The 26,125-nt window shown below is 38.2% G+C and overlaps 1 protein-coding gene across 1 annotated transcript in view; it reads right to left on the bottom strand.

The window, feature by feature from the left end:
* Positions 1–1,043: 1,043 nt before the first annotated feature.
* The window catches only part of fam50a (family with sequence similarity 50 member A), an 82,427-nt gene continuing 57,345 nt past the window's right edge, over positions 1,044–26,125 (bottom strand). The window contains exons 7-13 of the mRNA XM_028813389.2: positions 22,612–22,673; positions 19,927–20,003; positions 19,408–19,462; positions 19,263–19,311; positions 19,080–19,150; positions 11,321–11,431; positions 1,044–2,261 (exon numbers count right to left, since the gene is read on the bottom strand). Of these exons, the coding sequence (XP_028669222.1) occupies positions 2,253–2,261; positions 11,321–11,431; positions 19,080–19,150; positions 19,263–19,311; positions 19,408–19,462; positions 19,927–20,003; positions 22,612–22,673 (434 nt within the window). The 3' untranslated portion in view covers positions 1,044–2,252. The remainder of the gene's footprint in view (positions 2,262–11,320; positions 11,432–19,079; positions 19,151–19,262; positions 19,312–19,407; positions 19,463–19,926; positions 20,004–22,611; positions 22,674–26,125) is intronic.

Genomic DNA, 26,125 nt, shown 5'->3' with positions numbered 1-26,125 from the left:
ATCATCTGTATCAGCAACCACAGTGTGCTCCTTTATATCCTAAAGTGTGAAATAAATGTAGTAGTAACCCTAAACTTTGGGGCACACTACATATGCATATGACACTTACTTATTGAGTAATATATTTTTGAAAATGTTCCAAATTTTTTTCAATGACCCTGTTTTAAAATCATTACTTCCTCAGTTCATGAGTACTGAAAGAATTTGTCACATTTCAATGAGAAATGTATTCTCTATCACTGTCAACAGACTACTGCCACTCTCTTTAAAAGATCACTACCAGAAGCCTCAAAATACTACAGTGCATCCAGGACAGTGTTGGTTTTGTATCAATCAACAAACTTTTTATTAATACTTATGTTACCCTAAAATGTGGATCCAAATTTTTGTTACACCATACCTGACTGTCCATCTGCAGAGTAAGAAAAAGCAAAGATCTTCAAATTCAACAGTCCGTTCTGTAGAGGATGAGGTCACTTGTACAGCTGTCACAGTTCTGGAATGGGCTTCAAACAGTCTGCAATCATCTACAGTTTATTTTTAATCCAGTCTTGAAACACAATAATCTAGGCAGACGTGTTTGTTTTTAACTCTTTGTCTTGAATATTTTAAATGCATTTTATCTAATATTATTCCAGCTCTAGCTACTATGACATGCATCTCTCAAAGGTTTACTAAATTAATAAATACATTAATACTGTTAGTTAACTCTTTCCCCTAGCATATATTAACTTCAAGAAGTATTTAAAGGCTCTGCTGAATTTGTACAACTCCAAACCTCATTAGCCAACAGAACAGTCTTTGACCATCCATTTTAGTATTTTTTTTCTAAAATGTAAAAAAACATGAGCTCCTTCTATACATAAAAAGCACATTGCTGCCATCTAATGAGCAGTGGTAGACTTACAAACTCACTAAATCTAGAAAAATATCCCCCATAAAGCTTTTAAATTTGAAAGAATAAATCTCAAGCTTAAAATAATTCAGAGAAGCATTAAACATTCAGCCAACACAAAATTGTAAAAATGAGCAATATTCTACTATTATCACTTATATCTTCTGTTATTCAAAGATTTTATTTGTGAATTTCTTATCTGATATATTGATTTTTTAGATATAGTTCTATTAAGCACAGATTTAGTCAGACCTACTAAATAAAAGAGGTTTTCTGAAATGATGATGTTTGAAACAGTAAATGTTGAACAGTTTGAAGAATGAGGTAAAGTACACTCCAAACATAATTACACTATTTACATAAACAGACTGGGTGAAAAATTCAATAAACAAAAATTTCTTTATCACAATTACTATTTAGATTTTTAACAAGGTAAACACATTTTCTCATTAAAAGTATTATTTAATAAAACAAAATTGGTTTAGACTATGCAGATTCTCAGACTGTAAATGTAGAGTGCATAGGACAGCTGATATTTTCAAACCTGTAGAATTCATTAGGGTTGGTGGCTCAAGGAAATGTCCATTTCAGTATAACGGAACAACTCTTCATCCAGACTTATTTTGCTGATCCTTTGCATTCATTAATTTAAAGTGAGTGGTTGGCAAAAATTACAGCAGGGCAGTTGCTTGAAATACAGTGCTGGCTTCTTCAAGTCAGGTTGCAAGAAAATATCATTTACTATCCATATTTACATAAAGTCCACTTTCTCAGAAACGTATGACTTTTTATTTTGTGCAATGAGGTCCGTCTACAGGTATTCAGGCAAGTATCAGGCTGCTTCCAATTATAAGGAGGAGCAAAGGTCTGGCTTCCAACACAGCTGCTGACAGGAAGACAAGCAACGATGACAACTGCCTGCCTACTATGCTGTGGTGTGTGAGAAGCCACGCTTGTCAGAACTACAGGAAATGCAGAACAAAATGACGAGAAGTGACTGGGCAGTGCTGCAGGTACAGACAACACATACCCTTTACTGACAGGGGAATTGCAGTCTCACAGCACTGCTGCAGGTGTGCACGAGGCAGCCAGAAAAAGGATTCATTAGCACTTGACAACAGGTGCTTTGCTTAGGGCATTCGTTTCCATCAGATGAGCATTTTCCCAGATGAACCAGTAATGTTATTAATATCCCTTCAAGTCAAATTGTAAAAATTAAAACTTGAAACAATCCTGATCTACTCATCCAAAAGCTAAGACTGTTACACAATATTAAAAAGAAATCATATCTCTGCCATAGTTTAAAAAAAAAAACAAAAGAAAAAAAAACGTCCAAGTTCAATCTTGAGCAGTTCTTCTACCGGATCTGAAGGGAATTAAAAAAAAAAAATGTAAAGACAATTTAAAAATCACATTAATATCAATATATCATCTCTAATTAGAGAGAACTGTACAATACCATTTTGTTATGGTATGTAAAGCAAGCTAGCAAGATAACTGCAAACCCTTGCCAGGAGAAGCAATACATATTATTTATTTGAATAGTTCCATGAAAATATAGCTGCTGCATATACATTTTGGGATATGAATTTACTAATATGCTATTATGTATTATTTATAACCAGCCATATAAACTGGAAGACAGGTAATAGATTAAAAAATGTTTGATATATCTTGCCTTATGTGTAACTTCAGCACCTTTTCTCAGTATCCTTGAGTGTCCAACTCTCTCTTGAGCGACGCTTCCTCTCTCAACCATGTTCCTGCAAAGCCTGCTTCTCAAACCGTCATTCTGAGGTTCCTTTCTGACATCCTGTCCACTGTATTTCTTTCAAATAAACTTTAAGCAAGTCTCCTATACCTTTATTCCTCCTCATGTGTCTCACACTCACACCACTTCTTCCAATCATATCACTAAAGGGACCGGACACACACATTAAATGACCATATTTTATAAATAGTCTTTTTCTAGTTGGCTAATGCAGCACAGATTTTAGCACTGCCTGTGAAGTGCTGGGAAATTTTTCCTATGACTGCATGTTTTGCTTGTTTTTTTTTCCCTGGGTGGTCCAGGTTTTCCCCTAAATTATTAAGATGTATGTATTAGATGAAATGGCCCAGTGTGTGGGTGTGAGCATGCTCTGTGCTGCACTATTGCTCCATCAAGGATGGTTTCCACCTTGCATCCAATACCGCAGTAACAGACACAGACTCCCCACAACACCAAACCGGATAAGCAGATTGCACGATACATTGGACAACTTTTACTAACGTAATGTTTAGAGCATTTTCAGTGCATACTGATGATGATGGTGGATGACTAGAAAGAACAGTAAAATGAGAGTCACTGAATTTTCACTCTATATTTTATCCATCTTTTCAACATTCATGGCTGCAGAGGCAAGAACTTATCCCAGCATCATTAGCAATAAGTTGGGAACCAGCCCACAAATCACAGCCCAAAAATCAGCCTGTCACTAGAGCACAATCCAATCGTGCACACAGTCATGCTTATACATAACCAATTACAACTCATCAATTAACAATAGAGAAATACAACAAAGGGAGTAGGTGTAAACTCTGCACAATGCAAACAGTGTCCCAATATGGATTTAAACCTAAAACCCCAAATTTGAAAAAGTAACACTGCTAGCCTATTTATTCGTAGCTAAATAATTGCAGATGCTTTGTGGACCAATTTTAAGGTTTCCAGGATTTTTACAAAATAAATGAATACAAATGCATGTGGGCATTTTCTATGGTGAGCTTTTATCATTAAAATATTTAAAATTTTTACTAATTATTTTACTATATCTTATTATTCATACATCTGTTGCAGCACAATGTAAATGTGTTAAAGTTGTTGTATTTTTAAATACAGATGGGGTTAGGGCCAAATTAGAACTTCTCTCAGTCAATAAGAGGAACCACCCCTTTCTTTCCTCTGAAATGCCGAAGATGAGCTGAACATGCAATTTGCATGCTTATACAAAGTAGAAGAATTGGGTGGTGGTAAAATCATTCAAAAATATTTCACATACAAAGAAAAAATATGAGATGGAGAAGTTTCATAAGTTCCAAATTCTACATTTAGCAAATTCATATTGTCACCTTTAAAGGAATACATCTAGCACTTGTAGTTAAAAATGGCTTGGTAAGTACTAGCTTTTGAACGTTTTCCATTTTCTGCAGTTATATCTTTGTGAAAAAAAAGATTGACTAATGTTATTCTGACTGCTGTAATCTGAAAAAATCATGATTTAGCACCAATCTGCCTTAAAGGGGTCTTCCAACTTAACATACAGTTAGGTCCATAAATATTTGGACACAGACAACTTTTTTCTAATTTTGTCTCTGTACATTACCACAATGAATTTTAAATGAAACAACTCAGATGCAGTTGAAGTGCAGACTTTCAGCTTTAATTCAGTGGGGTGAACAAAACGATTACATAAAAATGTGACGCAACTAAAGCATTTTTTTAACACACTTCCCTTTCAGGGGCTCAAAAGTAATTGGACAATTGACTCAAAGGCTATTTCATGGGCAGGTGAGGGCAAGTCCGTCGTTATGTCATTATCAATTAAGCAGATAAAAGGCCGGGAGTTGATTTGAGGTGTGGTGCTTGCATGTGGAAGATTTTGCTGTGAACACACAACATGCAGTCAAAGGAGCTCTCCATGCAGGTGAAAGAAACCATCCTTAACTCTTTTAGGGCTAATTTTTTTTTGTTTCTTTTCTCCCAGGGCTGAATATTTTTCCAAAAAACTAACATTTTTTTAAAAAAGAACACAAAGCAATTGTTTAACATATCAAATCAACAAAAAATATTTACTTTTGACAAATGTTACTGTCTTGCATGTTGTATGAGCCTGCATACTCTATGATTTCACATACATATCACATACATTTTACACAGCAAAGTCTGATCTCGCTCAAAGCAGCCAATTTCAGTCATTGCCACATTGCACTCCTTACAATATGTGTTGTTTTGATGCCTATTTTGCAATTGTCTGTTGCTGCATTTTCTAACATATATTGTTAGTGTGTACAAGTCACCCATTTGCCATCGTGCCATGCCACTGCCACCAAGTTTTCTGCCTGCATGAAAACCGTATTGTCACCTCTTTTCATCTTCTGAAACTTTATGAACTTTATGTATGGCATTATAGCCTGGCTCACCCCATGGGATTTGCTTCTGTTTATTACAGAAGTGAATAAAACTTTGCAGCAGCACGTACCTAAGCCACCAGGGGACAAAACACGTTTGGACCAATGCTCCCTGAAGTTATATCACCAGTTCTGTCCCATCTCTATTTGTAATGCCACAGCGCGCTTCATCTCGTCTTTCGTTGTGGGTTTCCACTTTGAAAAACGAGAATGCGATGCAAACGCAGCCCGCGATTCAAAAAAAATCTCTGCCTACCTGTTTGTCTCGTCTGACAGTAGCTGAAAAGCAGCATCAGGAGAGAGCAGCCTGAAGTACAGCAGCTGGTGATCTGTCGTGTCCAAAAGCAAGCCATGCCGTCTTGTAAACTCCGGTAGCCAGATCTGCTCTCAAAGGATCAATGTATGTGTATTTATCCCATGCGAACCTTGCCGTAGATGCATCGGCTGCGCGAAGGCACTCAACTGGCAGCAGATCCGCTCGCGCGGCATCAGCTGGTGTCTGATCAGCTGATGCCTGCTTCTAACTCTCTTGCTCGATCTCCTGATCACTGCCAATAAAGTCCGATTCTGAAAAATCAAGAGTCCGACTCCGCGGTAATGCGCAAAACAATGTCTGCCAAGTGTTTTCTTTTCTGCACTTGCTTCGCTGCCTTTTCACATGTCGGTGCCATCTTGCCTTTGTTTACATTTCGCAACTCACGCACACGCAATGTTTATTTGCCGAGTCAACGAGTCTAGCATTCCTCCAAGCACAGAGGGAATGCCTGTGACGTGACAGTGAGATTTGTCGTCATTAACAGCTGATTGTCGCCCTTTATCCCTGGATGTCGACTTTTGTCGACATTCGCCTTCAACCCCTCCTGTCGACAAAAGTCGACATCCGCCCTAAAAGAGTTAAGCTGCGAAAACAGAAAAAACCCATCCGAGAAATTGCTACAATATTACGAGTGGCAAAATCTACAGTTTGGTACATCCTGAGAAAGAAAGCACGCACTGGTGAACTCAGCAATGCAAAAAGACCTGGACGACCACGGAAGACAACAGTGGTGGATGATCGCAGAATCATTTCCATGGTGAAGAGAAACCCCTTCACAACAGCCAACCAAGTAAACAGCACTCTCCAGGGGGTAGGCGTATCGATATCCAAGTCTACCATAAAGAGAAGACTGCATGAAAGTAAATACAGAGGGTGCACTGCAAGAACATCTACAAAAGCCAGCACAGTTCTGGAAAAACATTCTTTGGACAGATGAAACCAAGATCAACCTCTACCAGAATGATGGCAAGAAAAAAGTATGGAAAAGGCGTGGAACAGCTCATTATCCAAAGCATACCACATCATCTGTAAAACACGGTGGAGGCAGTGTGATGGCTTGGGAGTGCATGGCTGCCAGTGGCACTGGGACACTAGTGTTTATTGATGATGTAACACAGGACAGAAGCAGCCCAATGAATTCTGAGGTGTTCAGAGACATACTGTCTGCTCAAACCCAGCTAAATGCAGTCAAATTGATTGGGCGGTGTTTCATGATACAGATGGACAATGACCCAAAACATTCAGCCAAAGCAACCCAGGAGTTTATTAAAGCAAAGAAGTGGAAAATTATTGAATGGCCAAGTCAGTCACCTGATCTTAACACAATTGAGCATGCATTTCACTTGTTGAAGGCTAAACTTTGGACAGAAAGGCCCACAAGCAACTGAAAGCCGCTGTAGTAAAGGCCTGGCAGAGCATTAAAAAGGAAGAAACCTAGCATCTGGTGATGTCCATGAGTTCAAGACTTCAGGCTGTCATTGCCAGCAAAGGGTTTTCAACCAAGTATTAGAAATTAACATTTTATTTCCAGTTATTTAATTTGTCCAATTACTTTTGAGCCCCTGAAATGAAGGGATTGTGTTAAAAAAATGCTTTAGTTGCCTCACATTTTTATGCAATCGTTTTGTTCACCCCACTGAATTAAAGCTGAAAGTCTGCACTTCAACTGCATCTTAGTTGTTTCATTTAAAATTCATTGTGGTAATGTACAGAACCAAAATTAGAAAAAAGTTGTCTCTGTCCAAATATTTATGGACCTAACTGTATTTTCTGGCTTGTTTTGTACTTCAGGTAGGTATACCAAAGGTATATATTTTGCCTAAAGCACCATATCCATGTACATGAAAGTGCTCCAGCTATTGCAAATATCAGGTTTTATCAAGTCTTATTCCCCATCCAAAACTTTTGCCAAAATAATACAAGATTCTATACAAGCAATCTTTCATACTCACTTGTTTCAGTTACTTTTAATGTCTGATTGCTCTTTTTTCTGTCTAATACACATGGCATGTTTATATTCGGCTGTCTTTTGCTTTTCTTATTGCTCTTGCTTTGTTTAGTAATTTCTTTTGGCTAAGTCACTTACTAATAACTGTTTCGCCAATGTAAATTTTATATGCCACAAGGACTAGCAAAAATATTTGTCATTCTACTAAAAGGCATAGGGACAATAAGCTGAATTAATAGGATGTATCATTCTGGCAAACTGCTGAAGTCTTCCACTTCTGCATGGAGAGCTGAAAATGTAGTTACAGCAGGACTTGATAGGTTGTGGTTAAAGGATTTGATATCAGCGAAGAACATGTGCTTTGTGCATGCCCTGATGTGGTCTGTTCAAACAACTTGTGAACAATAGACTATGTAACTCTTGTTAAAGTTACTATAACTGTAAAAAGTTTTAGTGTAATCTATCCTCTTTTGATTTCTTAAACATGTTTACTCATCGACTGATTGATTTCACATTAAAGAGAAAAAGCTATTATAACATTCCAGTCACCCTCATATAACTGACCAGAAAAGTGAATCTGGCTGACATAAAGTGCAAAACTGCAATAGTGTATATTTGTTCCCATCAAAAGACCCTTTAATTGTATATCTGAACTGGCCATGCTTACATTCATCAGTTCATCAATTAATTGTAGGTTCACTTCAACAGTGTTGGCCCAACCTCATTCAAAGAGATGGAAGATATAACACAAAACACAAGCAGGACTTTCATGTGGTAAATATAAATAAAAGCAGAGCAAGTCTTGTAAATATATCAATACAAGGGGTTCTTCTTATGCAATAGTTTACACTGATGCAGTGACAGCTTATGCACCTCTATGATTAGTGAAAACAATCAACTAGAATCAAAAGAGGGCATTAGGTAACTGGAGCCTTTGTTTTTGATACGGGGTAGGTCTTTTTGGCTGTGAGATTAATTTATGCATAATGTAATTATTAAGTCTTTACTTTATAAAGAACGCAATCAGTTTTCAAAATAGTGAATTTTCTGATTGTGACAGGTATTAAGTTCAATTGGTCATATAAGGCTAATTAGAATTTACTACCAGGAATGTAATTTTTTTTTATTTCATATAAAAAATGGAGGTCATGTAAAATTAAGAACAATCACTACAGTAAAACGTTCTTCACACTGCCATTCTACTACGGAGATAAGAGATATGAATAAAGTCATGCATGTAACTCCAGTGCACATTATTTTTCTCAATGAAAAAGAATATGAAATAACACTACATATAATGATACAAAAAAATCATTCACCTTACTGTTTAGTTAATCTACTTAACAATGCACCACTTGAAGCTAGGCTCACTTTTAAAAGGATCTATCTGCAGACATCTGTTTTAGTCTAGAGAGAATCTGGGGACATCCTTGGACTTTTCCAACACAAATCGGAGTAACTGATTTTTCAGGTTGTCTTTTAAACACTAAAAACCCTTTCCACAAGAAACCAGGTGCAGATTAATGTTAACAGTTAATTTTTTGCTTTACTAAACACCATGCATTCTTGTAACACACCTATAGAAATTCATGTACTACTTATTTTTTCTCTTTTTTTAAATGATATTTCAATTACTCCTACACTTGAGGTTATCCCTTGTTGTCATTAACATTATAATTTGAATACAATACAATATACAATGAAAACGCTTCTGTAAGTCACAATTTATGTGACTGACTTGTACTATACTGAACAACTGATGGATAGGCAACTTGCTAAAGAATCACTCCATACTGAAATTCTGCAAGAATGATTAGTACAGGTAAAATTCTGTTACAACGAATATCTTTACAATGAAATTTTCATTACAACGAAGTTTCCCCATATAACACGAGTCTATGGAAATCTTGTTACAACGAAGTACATTCAGCAGATACTTTCATTACAACGAAGTGCCCAAAAGACATTGAAATGCCCGAAAGAATCATCCACAGAGAAGTTAGTTCTGTGGTCACAGCTCAGTTGTGCACAACGATCCCCAAACAAAAACACTGTAAAAAAAATGTCTTTCTTCGAACTTTGCTTGTACTGGTTTTTTGCTGTTATTGTTGGTTTTCAGTGATACCTTTTGCTTATCGTTAGTTAACATTTGAAAAACATCCATTGGAATTTAACTCATTGTCACCCTCCTATAGAAATGGCAGACAAGAAAAAATAGTAACAGTTCATATTTAAAAAAAAAAAAAAGCTTTACATTTTTGCAGCTCTCGATTACGGAAAAAATAAAAAAAACATTGCCAGTGAATTCAGAATTTTGCCATTGACACTCAACTTTCTTGAAAGACCGAGCAAAAAAAGAAGAAAAATCTCAGGTTGCAAACGTATGCGAACTGCTGCATTTGAAGATGTCGAAAAGAAATATCCCTTTTAATAAGGCACTCATTCAAGAAAATGTGAGGTTTCTAAACTCTCTTGGGACGTCCCCCAACTGGACAACACGGCGAAGAGCGTCCCGAAGTGCGATCACCACGTCTGTGGAAGACTGTTTATCTGTTGCCAGGGCAACAGCAGGCTCACAGCTCTGCTGGTCTCTTTGCCAAAGTAAACAGAAAAGATCTCGATGGGAGATGCAAGGAACAATGTAAATGCAGGTAACAGGATTACTTAGCCAGCCCCCTGGCCACAACCCTGCCTGACTGCTGTGTCTGTTTATAGGAGAGTGGCAGACCCCGCTACAATAAACAACCCTGCTGTTCCTGTTTCAAGCTGAATAAAGCTGGTTTTCCTAAAGTACTGAGACTTAGTCTCGTGTTTTGGGGTATAACACAGGGACTTATAATGCGACCCCAATCTTTTAGGATTCACTTCTGTGGTGCCTCACTGCAACACTGTGAGCCTGCTGTTGCCCTGCCCTGGCAACGGACAAACAAACAATCTTCCACAGATGCGGCAATCGTGCTTCAGGACGCACTTCAGCGTGACGTTGCCGTTAGGTGGAGGGGAATCCCAAAAGAATTCAGAAACCTCACAATATGAAGAAGAAAAGGATGATTCGGCTTCTGATTGATAACTGTGCTGTCCACAACATGCTTCCACATTTAGATAATGTTCGCGTTGAATTCCTCCCACCCAATTGCACGGCAGTGCTTCAGCCACTGGATTTGGGCATCATTCGCACCCTAAAAGTGTATTATCACAAGGAAATGCTGAGAAAAATTCTCGTCAGCATAACTTGTAGACAGGAGGAGATTAAAATCAATGCGAAAGAAGCTATTGAAATGATTGCAGACGCCTGGACGCAAGTTAAAGAAAGCACTATAGCTACAAATACAGAATCTCATTACAACGAAATTTTCGTTACAAAATATTTTTTAGGTCCCTGGAAATTTGTTGTAACAGAATTTTACCTGTATTTACTTAATTTTAAACATATGTAATAAGCAAGTCTGAGTCAGGGGGGTACCATTCCAGTTAAGGTAAAATACACTACACAACTTCTAGCCTTGGGGTATGTCAACCTTGCTGATATTACCAGACCATGCTCCCTTTTCTAATAGCAAATAACGTGCTCTCTGACACAGCCACCACTGCCAGAAGAGTTATCAGGCACAGAGAATTCAGCCTTTAGCAGTAACAAAAGCACTGAGCAATGTTTAAAGCAGAGGATCATCATTTTCAATACAGGTTTAAAAGCAGTGTTTTGTCTAACTAGTACTACACAAAAAGTTACTAAAAATGCAGACTTTCAAACTGGGCTCCACTTATTATTAGCAATCAGTAAGAAATATAAAAAGGATATCAAAAGGGTAAATGGAATGTAAGGTATGTAAATATTTCATATCGTGTTTTAAACTTACATCATATTATCAAAAGTGATGATATATAACTGTAGAACTGACCTGAAGGAGTAGTCCTTCGAATTTCTGAATTTGACATACTGATTAAGATGCTGCTAAAAGAACACACTATCAAGTAATTTTCAAATACTTACAGTGTATTTATCCCACTTCTTCTCTGGATCATATGGTTCCCAGCGGCTAGCAGGGAAGATATGCTTATTCTTCTCATACCAGTTTCTCAGAACCACTTTACCAGCATGAGACTGTGAATGACACACAATAGGCAAACTTAATCTAAAAGTTTAATCTAGCATAAAAGAAGAGATCCAATTAATTAATACATACAGTGGGTACGGAAAGTATTCAGACCCCCTTCAATTTTTCACTCTTTGTTATATTGCAGCCATTTGCTAAAATCATTTAAATTAATTTTTTTCCTCATTAATGTACACACAGCACCCCATATTGACAGACAAACAAAAAGAATTTTTGAAATTGTTGCAGATTTATTAAAAAAGAAAAAATGAAATATCACATGGTCCTAAGTATTCAGACCCTTTGCTCAGTATTTAGTAGAAGCACCCTATTGAGCTAATACAGCCATGAGTCTTCTTGGGAAAGATGCAACAAGTTTTTCACACCTGGATTTGGGGATCCTCTGCCATTCCTCCTTGCAGATCCTCTCCAGTTCTGTCAGGTTGGATGGTAAACGTTGGTGGACAGCCATTTTTAGGTCTCTCCAGAGATGCTCAATTGGGTTTAAGTCAGGGCTCTGGCTGGGCCATTCAAGAACAGTCACAGAGTTGTTGTGAAGCCACTCCTTCGTTATTTTAGCTGTGTGCTTAGGGTCATTGTCTTGTTGGAAGGTAAACCTTCGGCCCAGTCTGAGGTCCTTAGCACACTTTCCCTCGATTGAAACCAGTCGTCCTGTCCCTGCAGCTGAAAAACACCCCCACAGCATGATGCTGCCACCGCCATGCTTCACTGTGGGGACTGTATTGGACAAGTGATGAGCAGTGCCTGGTTGTCTCCACACATACCGCTTAGAATTAAGGTCAAAAAGTTCTATCTTGGTCTCATCAGACCAGAGAATCTTATTTCTCACCATCTCAGAGTCCTTCAGGTGTCTTTTAGCAAACTCCATGCGGGCTGTCATATGTCTTGCACTGAGGAGAGGCTTCCGACAGGCCACTCTGCCATAAAGCCCTGACTGGTGGAGGGCTGCAGTGATGGTTGACTTTCTACAACTTTCTCCCATCTCCTGACTGTATCTCTGGAGCTCAGCCAAAGTGATCTTTGGGTTCTTCTTTACCTCTCTCACCAAGGCTCTTCTCCCCCGGTAGCTCAGCTTGGCCGGACGGCCAGCTCTAGGAAGGGTTCTGGTCATCCCAAACGTCTTCCATTTAAGGATTATGGAGGCCACTGTGCTCTTGGGAACCTTAAGTGCAGCAGAAATTTTTTTGTAACCTTGGCCAGATCTGTGCCTTGCCACAATTCTGTCTCTGAGCTCTTCAGGCAGTTCCTTTGACCTCATGATTCTCATTTGCTCTGACATGCATTGTGAGCTGTAAGGTCTTATATAGACAGGTGTGTGGCTTTCCTAATCAAGTCCAATCAGTATAATCAAACACAGCTGGACTCAAATGAAGGTGATCTCAAGGATGATCAGAAGAAATGGAAAGCACCTGAGTTAAATATATGAGTGTCACAGCAAAGGGTCTGAATACTTAGGACCATGTGATATTTCAGTTTTTCTTTTTTAATAAATCTGCAACAATTTCAAAAATTCTTTTTTTTGTCAATATGGGGTGCTGTGTGTACATTAATGAGGAAAAAAATTAATTTAAATGATTTTAGCAAATGGCTGCAATATAACAAAGAGTGAAAAATTGAAGGGGGTCTGAATACTTTCCGTACCCACTGTATGTAGGCATTACTTACTTTATACTGAAAAGATTAGATTTAAACAATGTTCATTCAAATCTTAATGAATTCTATGCATCTTTGTATTCGGAGAACAACATTATTAATGCAGCACAACAATATGGAAATGTAATTTCAAACTGGATTTTTGTTGCAGTGAATATTCTGCACTGTGTTCATATGGGTTTTCATCAAGTACTGTATTCTCCTCCTACGGTATGTATGGCTGTGGATGTCCACTTTTGTCCAATTCTCTTGATTCTTAAATTAACTACACAGACTCAAAAATGTAAGAGAGAAGGAGAGGTTAGCAGCACTAGTTGATACAGCGCATTGCCGCACTCACCATATGACAAATCAACTCAGGATCCCAGATTAGGACCTGAGTGCAGCCGTGCAACGGGTGACACCTCAGCACCACACTAGTTCAGATGGAATGGAACAGTGTGAAGTTTTTTATGGTGGCTGGAGTGCCAATTCTGCCACCAACCCCCAGGTTTTTCCCTGCAGGCTGGAGGACCTGCTTGCATGGCTGGATGCAGATTAACATCATACCCAGGACGAAGCAATTGCAGGTTAAGAGCCTTACTAGGGGCCCAACGAAGTACAGTCGCTTTGGGCACTTATGGGATTTGAACTGGCATACTTCTGATTACCAGTGCAGATCCCTACCTCGGAGTCACCACTCCGCCTGAGTGGTGTAAAATGTAAAACTTCAAAAAAAAAAAAAAAAAAAAAGAAATTATTTCAAAAGCATCTGCATTTTTCTCCTTCAAATGATAATGCCTACAGAATATGTACAAAACCTCTGAACGCGTTCACATATTTCACCCTAAAACTGAAGACAAGATAGATCTTCTAACCTGTCATGATGCATATTAATAACAACCACATGCTGAAAATCAAAATACTAAGCCATATTAATACATTAATACTTATCTACCAAGTGTAAGATTTTGCATTAAACAGAATTATTATGCAATGAAAAACAAAGCTTGTATAATAATTTATATCACCAACCTTTGACATGAAAAATTTATTAAACCTCAAAAAGTGAGGAATATGATGTATAGACTATTTTACTTTACATTTATCAGGGCCAATGCTGCATGTTTACACTGAAGAACCAAAATGTGCATAAATAACTTTCCACAAAGCTTTCAAAACTGTTCACGGGTGTGTAATTTTCCACTTGTGCCATTTGCTCACCAACCCCATCCTCTTCCCCCCAACAAACCCATGCCAGCGATACTTGCCATTGTGAAGAGGCTGGCTGAATGCACCCCAAGGAGATGTGACCACTCCTCCGAAACCCCTCTTAAACGGTGATTCAATGGGGAAACAAATAGTTTTTGTTTTACCTCCTTTTTGCTCAATCAGCTGCTGCTGCCGTGCTGCGTGATCTGCACTTCACTCGCCTACCCCTTCTTCCCCTAAAGCCAGCGCTACACGATATTGTGAAGAAGGGGGTGAACGCACACCAAGAAGACACGGCAGCTCCTCCGAAACCCCTCTTAACACTAGAATTACCAGAGTCTACGAAAAAACTCATAGATCCGGCCCGCCTTAAAACTGTTCTCACCTCTCTTTTGTCTTCTAAATGTGCCAATTAAGACGAGCAGCAAGCAGCCGGCTATTCCATCCCCCACCGCCGCAGAATGTTCACTAAGTTTTCCCAGCTCATGCCTTGTTTGATTATCTGGGAGTGACTGAAGTGCTGGAGTTTTAGAGTAGAAATAATAGATCGCTATTTGGAACACACGCATTTCATGTGTGTTCCGTTTCTACAGTAATCTGTGTAAACACATTTTTAAAACAGAAACGTTTTTTATATTTTAGTAGTAAATGACAAAATGTAGGCATAAACTATATAATGTATGAAGCCTGAAGTCCAAAGATCTAGTAAACACTTTCACAAAAGATTCAGGAAAAGACAACAGCTTCACTGGCATAGCGGTAAGATTTGCTGACTTGTAATCAAGAGTCCCCGGTTCGATCCCCATTCACTCCTATATTTGCCGTTTTCAGTAGTGAGCTGTTCCTTTTGTTAATATTATACAGTACACACATACATTTGGTTTGCGTCTGTAACACACGGTGTGCATTTATAGGACTTGTAAAAGTTACCGTTTTTTTTAACTTTCATTCTCTCTAAATCACGATACATACTACCACCCCCCCCCCCCCCTCTTTCCCCGATCTTGCCAGTCCCCACATATTGTTGGATGCTGTTTCTTTTGTACTCCAGGACAGGCAGAGGATAGAATAGTACAGAGCAGTAAGTTCAGCACTATATGCAATCATCAGATTCAAATGTCAACTGTTCACACACACGCAAGGATCGTCTTTCCTACATTTACGACGTGTGCACCTGTTACAATGTACACGCTTCTCTCTATGCTGTGGTTCCTATTACACACCTGAAAGAAAGAGACAATATGTGTGAAAACATCATCGCACTAACGCAATATTATTTGAAAAGATAATATTCAAATACACCCGAGTGTCAGATCGGGTGTGGATTTATGTTGCCGCTATTACTGAAAGAAAAAAAAGATCAACATGTGCATTGATCCTGCAGCACTGATTAAGCTCACGCGCTCTAACATACCCCCACCTCCCCCCCGATCTGACTCTAAGAAACAGTGCAAATACAGACACAAACCAAGTGTGAGTCCCCAGTTTGATCCCCACTCACTCCTATATTTGCTGTTTTCAGTAGTAAGCTGCTCTTTTTGTTAATATTATACAGTACACTTGGTTTGCGTCTGTACTTGCGCTGTTACTTAGAGTCAGATCGGGTATGGATATGTTAGAGCATGTGAGCTTATTCAGTGCGGCAGGATCAACGCACATATTTATCTTTTTTTTTCTTTCAGTACATGTGCCTTCCCTGTTTGTTTATATATCTACTGACTTTTCTGCCTGTCTGTCTCTCTATTACGCAGTGCTCTGTCTGTCTGTGTTATGGATCTTAAAAATAACAGTTATCAGGACACTTGTTCATGTTAATTGCAGTCTCAATTGTTAAAAAATATTTCAAAAGGAGCATCCCACATGAAAATGTAACGATCTCATTAACTGACAGTACATACCAATTTATAAATTTTATGTCCGTTTGAGGTTAAAAAAAACACTTTCTCCTCAACGGGGAATCGAACTCAGGTCTCTGATGGACTGTAAGCCTGCTGTGCCCTGAGACAGCAAATCTTACCACTACACTACAGAAGCTGTTGTATTGTTCTTGAATCTTTGTGAAAGTGTTTACAGTGATCCCTCGCTATATCGCGCTTCGCCTTTCGCGGCTTCACTCCATCGCGGATTTTATATGTAAGCATATTTAAATATATATCGCAGATTTTTCGCTGTTTCGCAGGTTTCTGCGGACAAGGGGTCTTTTAATTTCTGGTACATGCTTCCTCAGTTGGTTTGCCCAGTTGATTTCATACAAGGGACGCTATTGGCAGATGGCTGAGAAGCTACCCAGCTTACTTTTCTCTCTCTCGCGCTGACTTTTTCTGATCCTGACGTAGGGAGATTGAGCAGGGGGGCTGTTCGCACACCTAGACGATACGGACGCTAGTCTAAAAATGCTGAAAGATTATCTTCACGTTGGCTACCTTCTGTGCAGCTGCTTCATGAAGCGACATGCAGCACGGTGCTTCGCATACTTAAAAGCACGAAGGTCACGTATTGATTTTTTTATCTGTCTCTCTCTCTCTGCTCCTGACGGAGGGGGTGTGAGCTGCTGCCTTCAACAGCTTTGTGCCGCGGTGCTTCGCATACTTAAAAGCAAACAGCCCTATTGATTTGTTTGCTCCTTTGAAGAGGAAGATATGTTTGCATTCTTTTAATTGTGAGACTGAACTGTCATCTCTGTCTTGTCATGGAGCACAGTTTAAACTTTTGAAAAAGAGACAAATGTTTGTTTGCAGTGTTTGAATAACGTTCCTGTCTCTCTACAACCTCCTGTGTTTCTGCGCAAATCTGTGACCCAAGCATGACAATATAAAAATAACCATATAAACATATGGTTTCTACTTCGCGGATTTTCTTATTTCGCAGGTGGCTCTGGAACGCAACCCCCGCGATGGAGGAGGGATTACTGTATTTGATGTTTGGACTTCATGCTGCTTCACACATTCTATAGTTTATGCCTACATTTTGTAACATTTATTACTAAAATATGAAAAAGTTTGTTTTAACAATGTGTTTACACAGATTACTGTAGAAAAGGAACACACATGAAATGTGTGTGTTCCAAATAACGATCTATTATTTCCACTCTAAAACTCCACTTCACTCCCAGATAATCAATCAAGGCATGAGCTGGGAGATGCTTGTGCAAGTTCTAAGTCGGTGGGGGGATGGAATAGCCAGCTGCTTGCAGGTTGTTTTTATCGGCACATTTAGAGAACAAAGGACGCTGGCGGACAGGTGCGAATGGTTTTAAGGTGGGCCGGATCTACGAGTTTTTTCGTAGACTCTGGTAATTCTACTGTTAAACGGTGATACAATGGGAAACAAATAGGTTTTTTTTTTTTTATCTCCTCTTTGCTCAATCAGCTGCTGGCTTGCTGCATGATCTGCACTTCGCTCACCAGAGCTACATGCCGTTGTTGGGGTGTGTTCAGCCCCCCTAATCACAAGACGCTGTCACTCCTCTGAAATCCCTTTTAAACGGTGATACAATGGGAAACAAATACTTTTTTTTTTTTAACCTCCTCTTTGCTCGATCAGCTGCTGGCTTGCAGCTGCCGTGCTGCTTGATCTGCATTTCGTCTCTCTTCTCCCCCAGATATCCTCAAACACCATTCCATCTCTTTTCACTGTTCCGTTATTTCACTGTGTAATATTTTCCGTTTGTTTGCGCTAATGCGATTTTTACTCTTTTTCTGAGATTTTCGAATTTTCCTACTTTCATTATCTCTAACCTGCTCTGCATGAGTATCACGAGACTTGCTTCCAAAGGTTATAAGTATGACGTGACTTGACCGTGTCACGGGATGTGAAAGTGTCTGTCTCTCTTCAAAAGATCACATCTCGTTGCAAGGTTTTTTTTATAATATATAATATTATATTATTAATAATAATATTATTATTTTTTATAATATATATTCATTGGGCTGAGATTGCCCAATGAAATAGAGATTTTTTTATTCATCTCTTTAGACAATTTTTTGGGGCACTGCAAAAAAATAGCAAGTAAAACTTCTACTTTGTAATGACAAATACTGTTATAGTTTACTGTTTTCATAAACCAGTCTTTACTTCAAATTGTGCTTGCAATATGAAAGGTACCAACAAGTCAATATGAAAAGACATCCATCCATCCATCCATTTTCCAACCCGCTGAATCCGAACACAGGGTCACGGGGGTCTGCTGGAGCCAATCCCAGCCAACACAGGGCACAAGGCAGGAAACAATCCTGGGCAGGGTGCCAACCCACCGCAGGACACACACAAACACACCCACACACCAAGCACACACTAGGGCCAATTTAGAATCGCCAAATGAAAAGACATTCAAATACTAATTAAAGCAACATGATACAGCATAAAAAAGATAAATCAAAACTTGATCAAGGACAAGGCTACAAACACAAGGAAAATTAAAAATGAACTGTGACAGCTGATAGACAACAGCTGGTAAACAGCACAGTAGACTTACCATCAATATGTATGTGTGTATTTATTTATTTATATATTTGCCAAAATTTCCCCAGGGGACAAAAAAATTCTATTACGGTTATAAAGGGTACTTAAGTTTTAGTTAAAGATTAAAATAAACACATTACTATGTAAATTCAATAAAAAAAATTATTCAAATTCTAAGATTAAAAAACAATGAGGTAATGTCTGACCTCTGAGTTCCAAGCTAACATAAACCAAGATGTTACCCCAAAAATACATTCCAAACAATTTGCTTTAAAGTAAATGCAGATTTTGCACTTTCCATTATATTTCTAGAGGATAAACAATTCTTACCTCATCTTTCTCTACTGTTGCATCACTGAGCAGTCGGACATCCTCATGAACATCAAAGTTAAAGAGGGGTCCTGGAAAAAGCGGATACTACCTATGAGCAAGACTAACAACAAGTAAAGCCAAATAGTGCTTCTACTGGCCTGAAGTTTTCATTCACTTACAAAACGTAAAGAGAAAACTCACCACTCTTGCCTCTAGCCTTGGTAACAATGAAATCATAGAAGCTGTGGTGCTGTAAAGTGAACCAAAGTGAATCAATGTCCATGGTGAACTATCATGTATGAATCAGAAACTGATATTTTGTTTTTATTTTTGAAGTGATACATACGTGTGGAATTATGAGATCTTCTTTAATGTACATTAGTTGCTCAACACCAGCTGATCTAAAAACAAAAAATTACTTTAAAACAACAATTATGATAATAATGACTATACACTGAAGCCTGCCTTTAAGTAATTCTAAAGAGACAAGTTATGTACTTGGGGATTAAGATTTATGCCCACAGAGGAATAAAGATATATTCGTGCATTGTTCTGCTCCAATATTGCAGTAAACAGAAAAGAGAAGATCAACAAAATTATAGGCAACATTATTTTAGTCAATATTAACTTGCAGAAAAAATAAGTTAAATTATTCTGTTGGCTAAAAACTGCTAACTCATTTTTGTTTGTCATATTCACCTTACAGAAAATGTGCATATTGTGCTCTAAAACAAGGACACTGATCCATAAATTGGAATACATCAATATCAAATCATTAAAACAGTGACTGACAAAGCATACTAAAAAGGATATAACAAATCCATTCTGGCAATTTAAAGTACAGAATAAACTACTTTTTAAATACCTCAACTCACTAAAGTCTTTTCTTAGGATCTCCAAAGCTTTCTGGAGAAATTGCTGTATGGTGTTTCCTTTTTTCATCTGCAAAAAAACAGCATATACAATTAGGAGTAACAGAGCCATGAAAAAGTTAATTTTCCCCCTTCCAGATTTTCTATTTTTTTCTTATTTGTAACAATTATGATACAGATGTTGGTGAACTTATTTCATAATTCTTACAATAAATCAAATGGTTATTTAAAAACTCAACATTGTGTTCACTCAGGTTGTATTTTGTATTATACTAAATTTGTTTGGGAATCAGAAACAACTGCGTTATGAATAAGCAAAAATAGAAGAAATCAGAAGGTGGGCAAATACTTTTTTAAAGCATTGTATTTGTGAAATCATCACTCACAGTTAATGTCTGAGAGTGAAAGATGACAGTAGTTTTCATCCAAGTTAGACTGTAGCTATGTTCAATTCTATCTTCCATTACATCAGGTTAAATCAAGCACAAGTTTTATTTTGCTTTTCAAAGTACAGAATTGATTTTTACATTAGTCCTTGCATTTGTGGGTGTATTCTTAGAATAGCAAGATAGATGCATATTAAACCATAATTTTGGCTGTTGCAAAAATAGGTGGTTTCAATAGTTTATAAAACAAGGCCCTATGGCTCCCTCTGGTGGCACTTAAGAAGATACAATACATGCCAAAACATTTTTTCCTTAAATAAGATAATCTTGACACATGCACCACGGAATGGCAAACTTAACAAATAAGAAAAACAAAAACTTTTCAGGTTAACACCCATCCACTTATTTCCTAAAACCGCAAAAATCAGTTAAACACATTAGCAACTTGACAGTTTAACACTGTCCATCAATCTAACTGGATGTCTTGTTGCCCCTCACAAGAAAGCTGTACAAAGAAACGCAATAAATGCAAAATCTGCAAAGGATGTGATACCCAAGCTGTAAATTAAATAAAGTAAAAGTTTTGATGCAATAATACTTAAGAAATTATGGCATGTCTCAATTCAGTACTTCTTTAACAAAAAAAATTATATATAACAGCTGAAAGTGGATTCCCAATACTTGTGTACAATTGTACTGCACAAAATGCAATACTTTATAAACCTATGCAACTTGTTTATGGCTGCTTTGATAACAAAGCAAATAGTATTAAACAAATATGATTTATTTAAGTTTGGACACGAACGTCAGTAGACTTTGTGGCCTAGGAACCAAGTTTCCCAAACTGTTCTATAACATTTCAGTAATTATTTACCATTCTGATGCTGATCTTTCTGATCACAAAATAGGTAATTACAATAGCAATTGAAGAGAAGAATTCATAATTAATTGCAGAATTACAGTATTTGAGGGTTGCGCTAGAGTTCCTCTTTCTCTTGCACAATCTTGCTCAATATCTTCTATTTTTCATTTAATATACCAAATTATTATTGATTTAATTTGCTGTGTCTCTGTGTGTGCAATTCGGGCCAAGGCTGGGAGTATTCCAGGGTCCCCGACAACAAAAGAAATCACTGTCCCTATGACAGTGTGAATCTTAGCTGCACCGGAACAACTACAATGTAATGAAATGAGTGGTGTTACAATAAGCAGTTCAGGCTAATTGCAAAACTGTGGGTTCAGCCAGTTACCTCACCAACAGGCCAGCCCTCATGTTCAGCACCATCATGCTTGTCAAAGATACTTAGCCTCAAAATAAATGAATCATGGGTTGACCCAGTCAAAGAACCATGAAGTTTGTCAATCTCATCTTGGCATCACAAGATGACTTGTGCATTAAAAGCAGCTTCATTCTTGCTAGAAGCCCTTATTGCTACAACGAGTGCAGTAAAATTGCTCCCATTCATTTAGGAAAACTGTACACTGATGTAAATTTCCTTTTCATGTTGGCAAAATATTGCCATGTTTTAGGTATGTACACCCACACTATGTGAAAACTGGATGCAGTGACTCAGTTGGTCGATTAATTGCTTCCAGTACAGTGGGCATGATAGAGTGAAGACCTGAGAAGTGTCAACAGGTAGTCTATGTAAACTTAGGAAAAAACAAAAAACTTCTTCAGTGCAAATATATTGTTTAAGCCCTCTTAAAAGTTAACTAAAATAGTCTGTACTCACGAGTTACCATAAATATACAAAACTTCTCCCATCAAATTTTCTTTTATAAATCCCAACTTTTGACTGGAAAGCTGCATATGTACATTTTGAGCCTCTTTATGTGCATATGCCAATTTTAGAACCCAAGGTTATTGTGCTGCATCTGTACTTAAGTTCATTTCGCCCTTCTCATAATTTTTCTAATGATTAAAGCAGACCTATAATATGGATGGATAAAGGCAGAGGCTGCATTACTGTTCACTACTTAGAGAAAAGGCAAAGTTTTTAAAACTGGATGAACTGCTTTCTGATGATTGATTAATCCATTTGAATAGTGATCTGTAGGAACCATAAAGCTTTGAAAAACAAAGAGTATGGAGTTAACATTACTTCTGATATCATTTTGACCTCTGAAACCAATTATTATTACCGAAGTCTCACAGTAGTGGTAAGAGTCAACGCAGAGAGTGTATTACTCTAAAAAACTTATTCAGCAACTCAGTTGCTTATATTAAAGTGCACATTTGTGAGATGCTTGTACAAAAACCTAACAAATAAAAGTTTCTTGCGATCTCACCTTCACTGTCCGACGGTGGCCAGATCCATCCCAGTAACTGAATGTAATTTCTATCTCTTCATCTACAAGAAATACAAGAGATTTTCATTCTCATATGGAAAATATGCAGATGTCCCTGCAACTGTTACAAAAGGTAGACCATGAGTTAGCAGTGCAGATAGGTCTTGTCTTAAAGAAAATATTTTCAACAAGTCAATGAATAAATAAAGATTTTTCCACCCTGGTAAGTGCTAACATATATGTACTTGAAATGCAACATGTATACTATGTCCATATAATAAAGGCAATGCTTGTTAATCTGAAGAAAACCTTAAAATGTTTCACAACATAAGGTTACAACAGATCTCTCCATCTAGACTGCCAAAATGCTGTGCAATACCATTGCATAGTTTTGACATTTTTAGTATTCCAGTGACTTGCACAAAATCTCCTCTTCCAAGTCTTTATTGGGGAAAAATCTTTGGGGAAAAACCTTGCAACGAATGTTATCTACATGAAAGGAAACATATAGTTGGTGTATTGCATACAGAGATTGTGGAAAGTTCAGATGACTTGAAAAGTATAGTTTAATGGAAGTAAAACTCAAAATAAATATGAAATCAAGTTTTAAAAAAATTCTGGCTCAGGAGATTCATATATATATATATATATATATATATATATATATACATATACATACACATACACATATATACACATATATACATACACATATATACATACACACACACACATATATATCCATCCATCCATCCATCCATTGTCTCCCGCTTATCCGAGGTCGGGTCGCGGGGGCAGCAGCTTGAGCAGAGATGCCCAGACTTCCCTCTCCCCGGCCACTTCTTCTAGCTCTTCCGGGAGAATCCCAAGGCGTTCCCAGGCCAGTCGAGAGACACAGTCCCTCCAGCGTGTCCTGGGTCTTCCCCGGGGCCTCCTCCCGGTTGGACGTGCCCGGAACACCTCACCAGGGAGGCGTCCAGGAGGCATCCTGATCAGATGCCCGAGCCACCTCATCTGACTCCTCTCTATGCGGAGGAGCAGCGGCTCTACTCTGAGCCCCTCCCGGATGACTGAGCTTCTCACCCTATCTTTAAGGGAAAGCCCAGACACCCTGCGGAGGAAACTCATTTCAGCCGCTTGTATTCGCGATCTCGTTCTTTCGGTCACTACCCATAGCTCATGACCATAGGTGAGGGTAGGAACATAGATCGACTGGTAAATTGAGAGCTTCACCTTGCGGCTCAGCTCCTTTTTCACCACGACAGACCGATGCAATGCCCGCATTACTGCGGATGCCGCACCGATCCGCCTGTCGATCTCACGCTCCATTCTTCCCTCACTCGTGAACAAGACCCCGAGATACTTGAACTCCTCCACTTGGGGCAGGATCTCGCTACCAACCCTGAGAGGGCACTCCACCCTTTTCCAGCTGAGGACCATGGTCTCGGATTTGGAGGTGCTGATTCTCATCCCAGCCGCTTCACACTCGGCTGCGAACCGATCCAGAGAGAGCTGAAGATCACGGCCTGATGAAGCAAACAGGACAACATCATCTGCAAAAAGCAGTGACCCAATCCTGAGCCCACCAAACTGGACCCTCTCAACACCCTGGCTGCGCCTAGAAATTCTGTCCATAAAAGATATGAACAGAATCGGTGACAAAGGGCAGCCCTGGCGGAGTCCAACTCTCACTGGAAACGGGTTCGACTTACTGCCGGCAATGTGGACCAAGCTCTGGCACCGATCGTACAGGGACTGAACAGCCCTTATCAGGGGGGCCGGTACCCCATACTCTCGGAGTACCCCCCACAGGATTCCCCGAGGGACACGGTCGAATGCCTTTTCTAAGTCCACAAAACACATGTAGACTGGTTGGGCAAACTCCCATGCACCCTCCAGGACCCTGCTAAGGGTATAGAGCTGGTCCACTGTTCCGCGACCAGGACGAAAACTACACTGTTCCTCCTGAATCCGAGGCTCGACTATCCGACGGACCCTCCTCTCCAGGACCCCTGAATAGACTTTTCCAGGGAGGCTGAGGACTGTGATCCCTCTGTAGTTGGAACACACCCTCCGATCCCCCTTCTTAAAGAGGGGGACCACCACCCCGGTCTGCCAATCCAGAGGCACTGTCCCTGATGTCCATGCGATGTTGCAGAGGCGTGTCAGCCAAGACAGTCCTACAACATCCAGAGCCTTGAGGAACTCCGGGCGTATCTCATCCACCCCCGGGGCCCTACCACCAAGGAGTTTTTTGACCACCTCGGTGACCTCAGTCCCAGTTTTTTTTTTTTTTCAAAAAAAAAAAAAACACATATATATATATATACATACACATATATACACATATATACATACACACACACACATACATACACACATATTATACATACACATATATACACATATATACATACACACACACACACACACATACATACACACATATTATACATACACATATATACATACACACACACACACATACATACACACATATATATATATCTATATATATATATACATACACATACACATATATACACATATATACATACACACACACACATACATACACACATATTATACATACACATATATACACATATATACATACACACACACACATACATACACACATATATATATATCTATATATATATATATATATATATATACATACACATACACATATATACACATATATACATACACACACACACATACATACACACATATTATACATACACATATATACACATATATACATACACACACACACATACATACACACATATTATACATACACATATATACACATATATACATACACACACACACATACATACACACATATTATACATACACATATATACACATATATACATACACACACACACATACATACACACATATTATACATACACATATATACACATATATACATACACACACACACATACATACACACATATTATACATACACATATATACACATATATACATACACACACACATACACACATATATATATATATACATACATACACATATATACACATATATACATACACACACACACATACATACACACATATATATATATATATATATATTATATATATATATATATATACATACACATATATACACATATATACATACACACACACATATATATATATATATACATACACATATATACACATATATACATACACACACACACATACATACACACATATTATACATACACATATATACACATATATACATACACACACAAACATACATACACACATATTATACATACACATATACAGTGGTGTGAAAAACTATTTGCCCCCTTCCTGATTTCTTATTCTTTTGCATGTTTGTAACAAAAAATGTTTCTGATCATCAAACACATTTAACCATTAGTCATATATAACACAAGTAAACACAAAATGCAGTTTGTAAATGGTGGTTTTTATTATTTAGGGAGAAAAAAAAATCCAAACCTACATGGCCCTGT

This window comes from Erpetoichthys calabaricus, chromosome 11 (assembly GCF_900747795.2).
Source record: "Erpetoichthys calabaricus chromosome 11, fErpCal1.3, whole genome shotgun sequence".
Lineage (NCBI taxonomy): Eukaryota > Metazoa > Chordata > Cladistia > Polypteriformes > Polypteridae > Erpetoichthys > Erpetoichthys calabaricus.
Note: the sequence above shows the minus strand (reverse complement) of the source record. Positions and strands in the feature narration are given on the sequence as shown.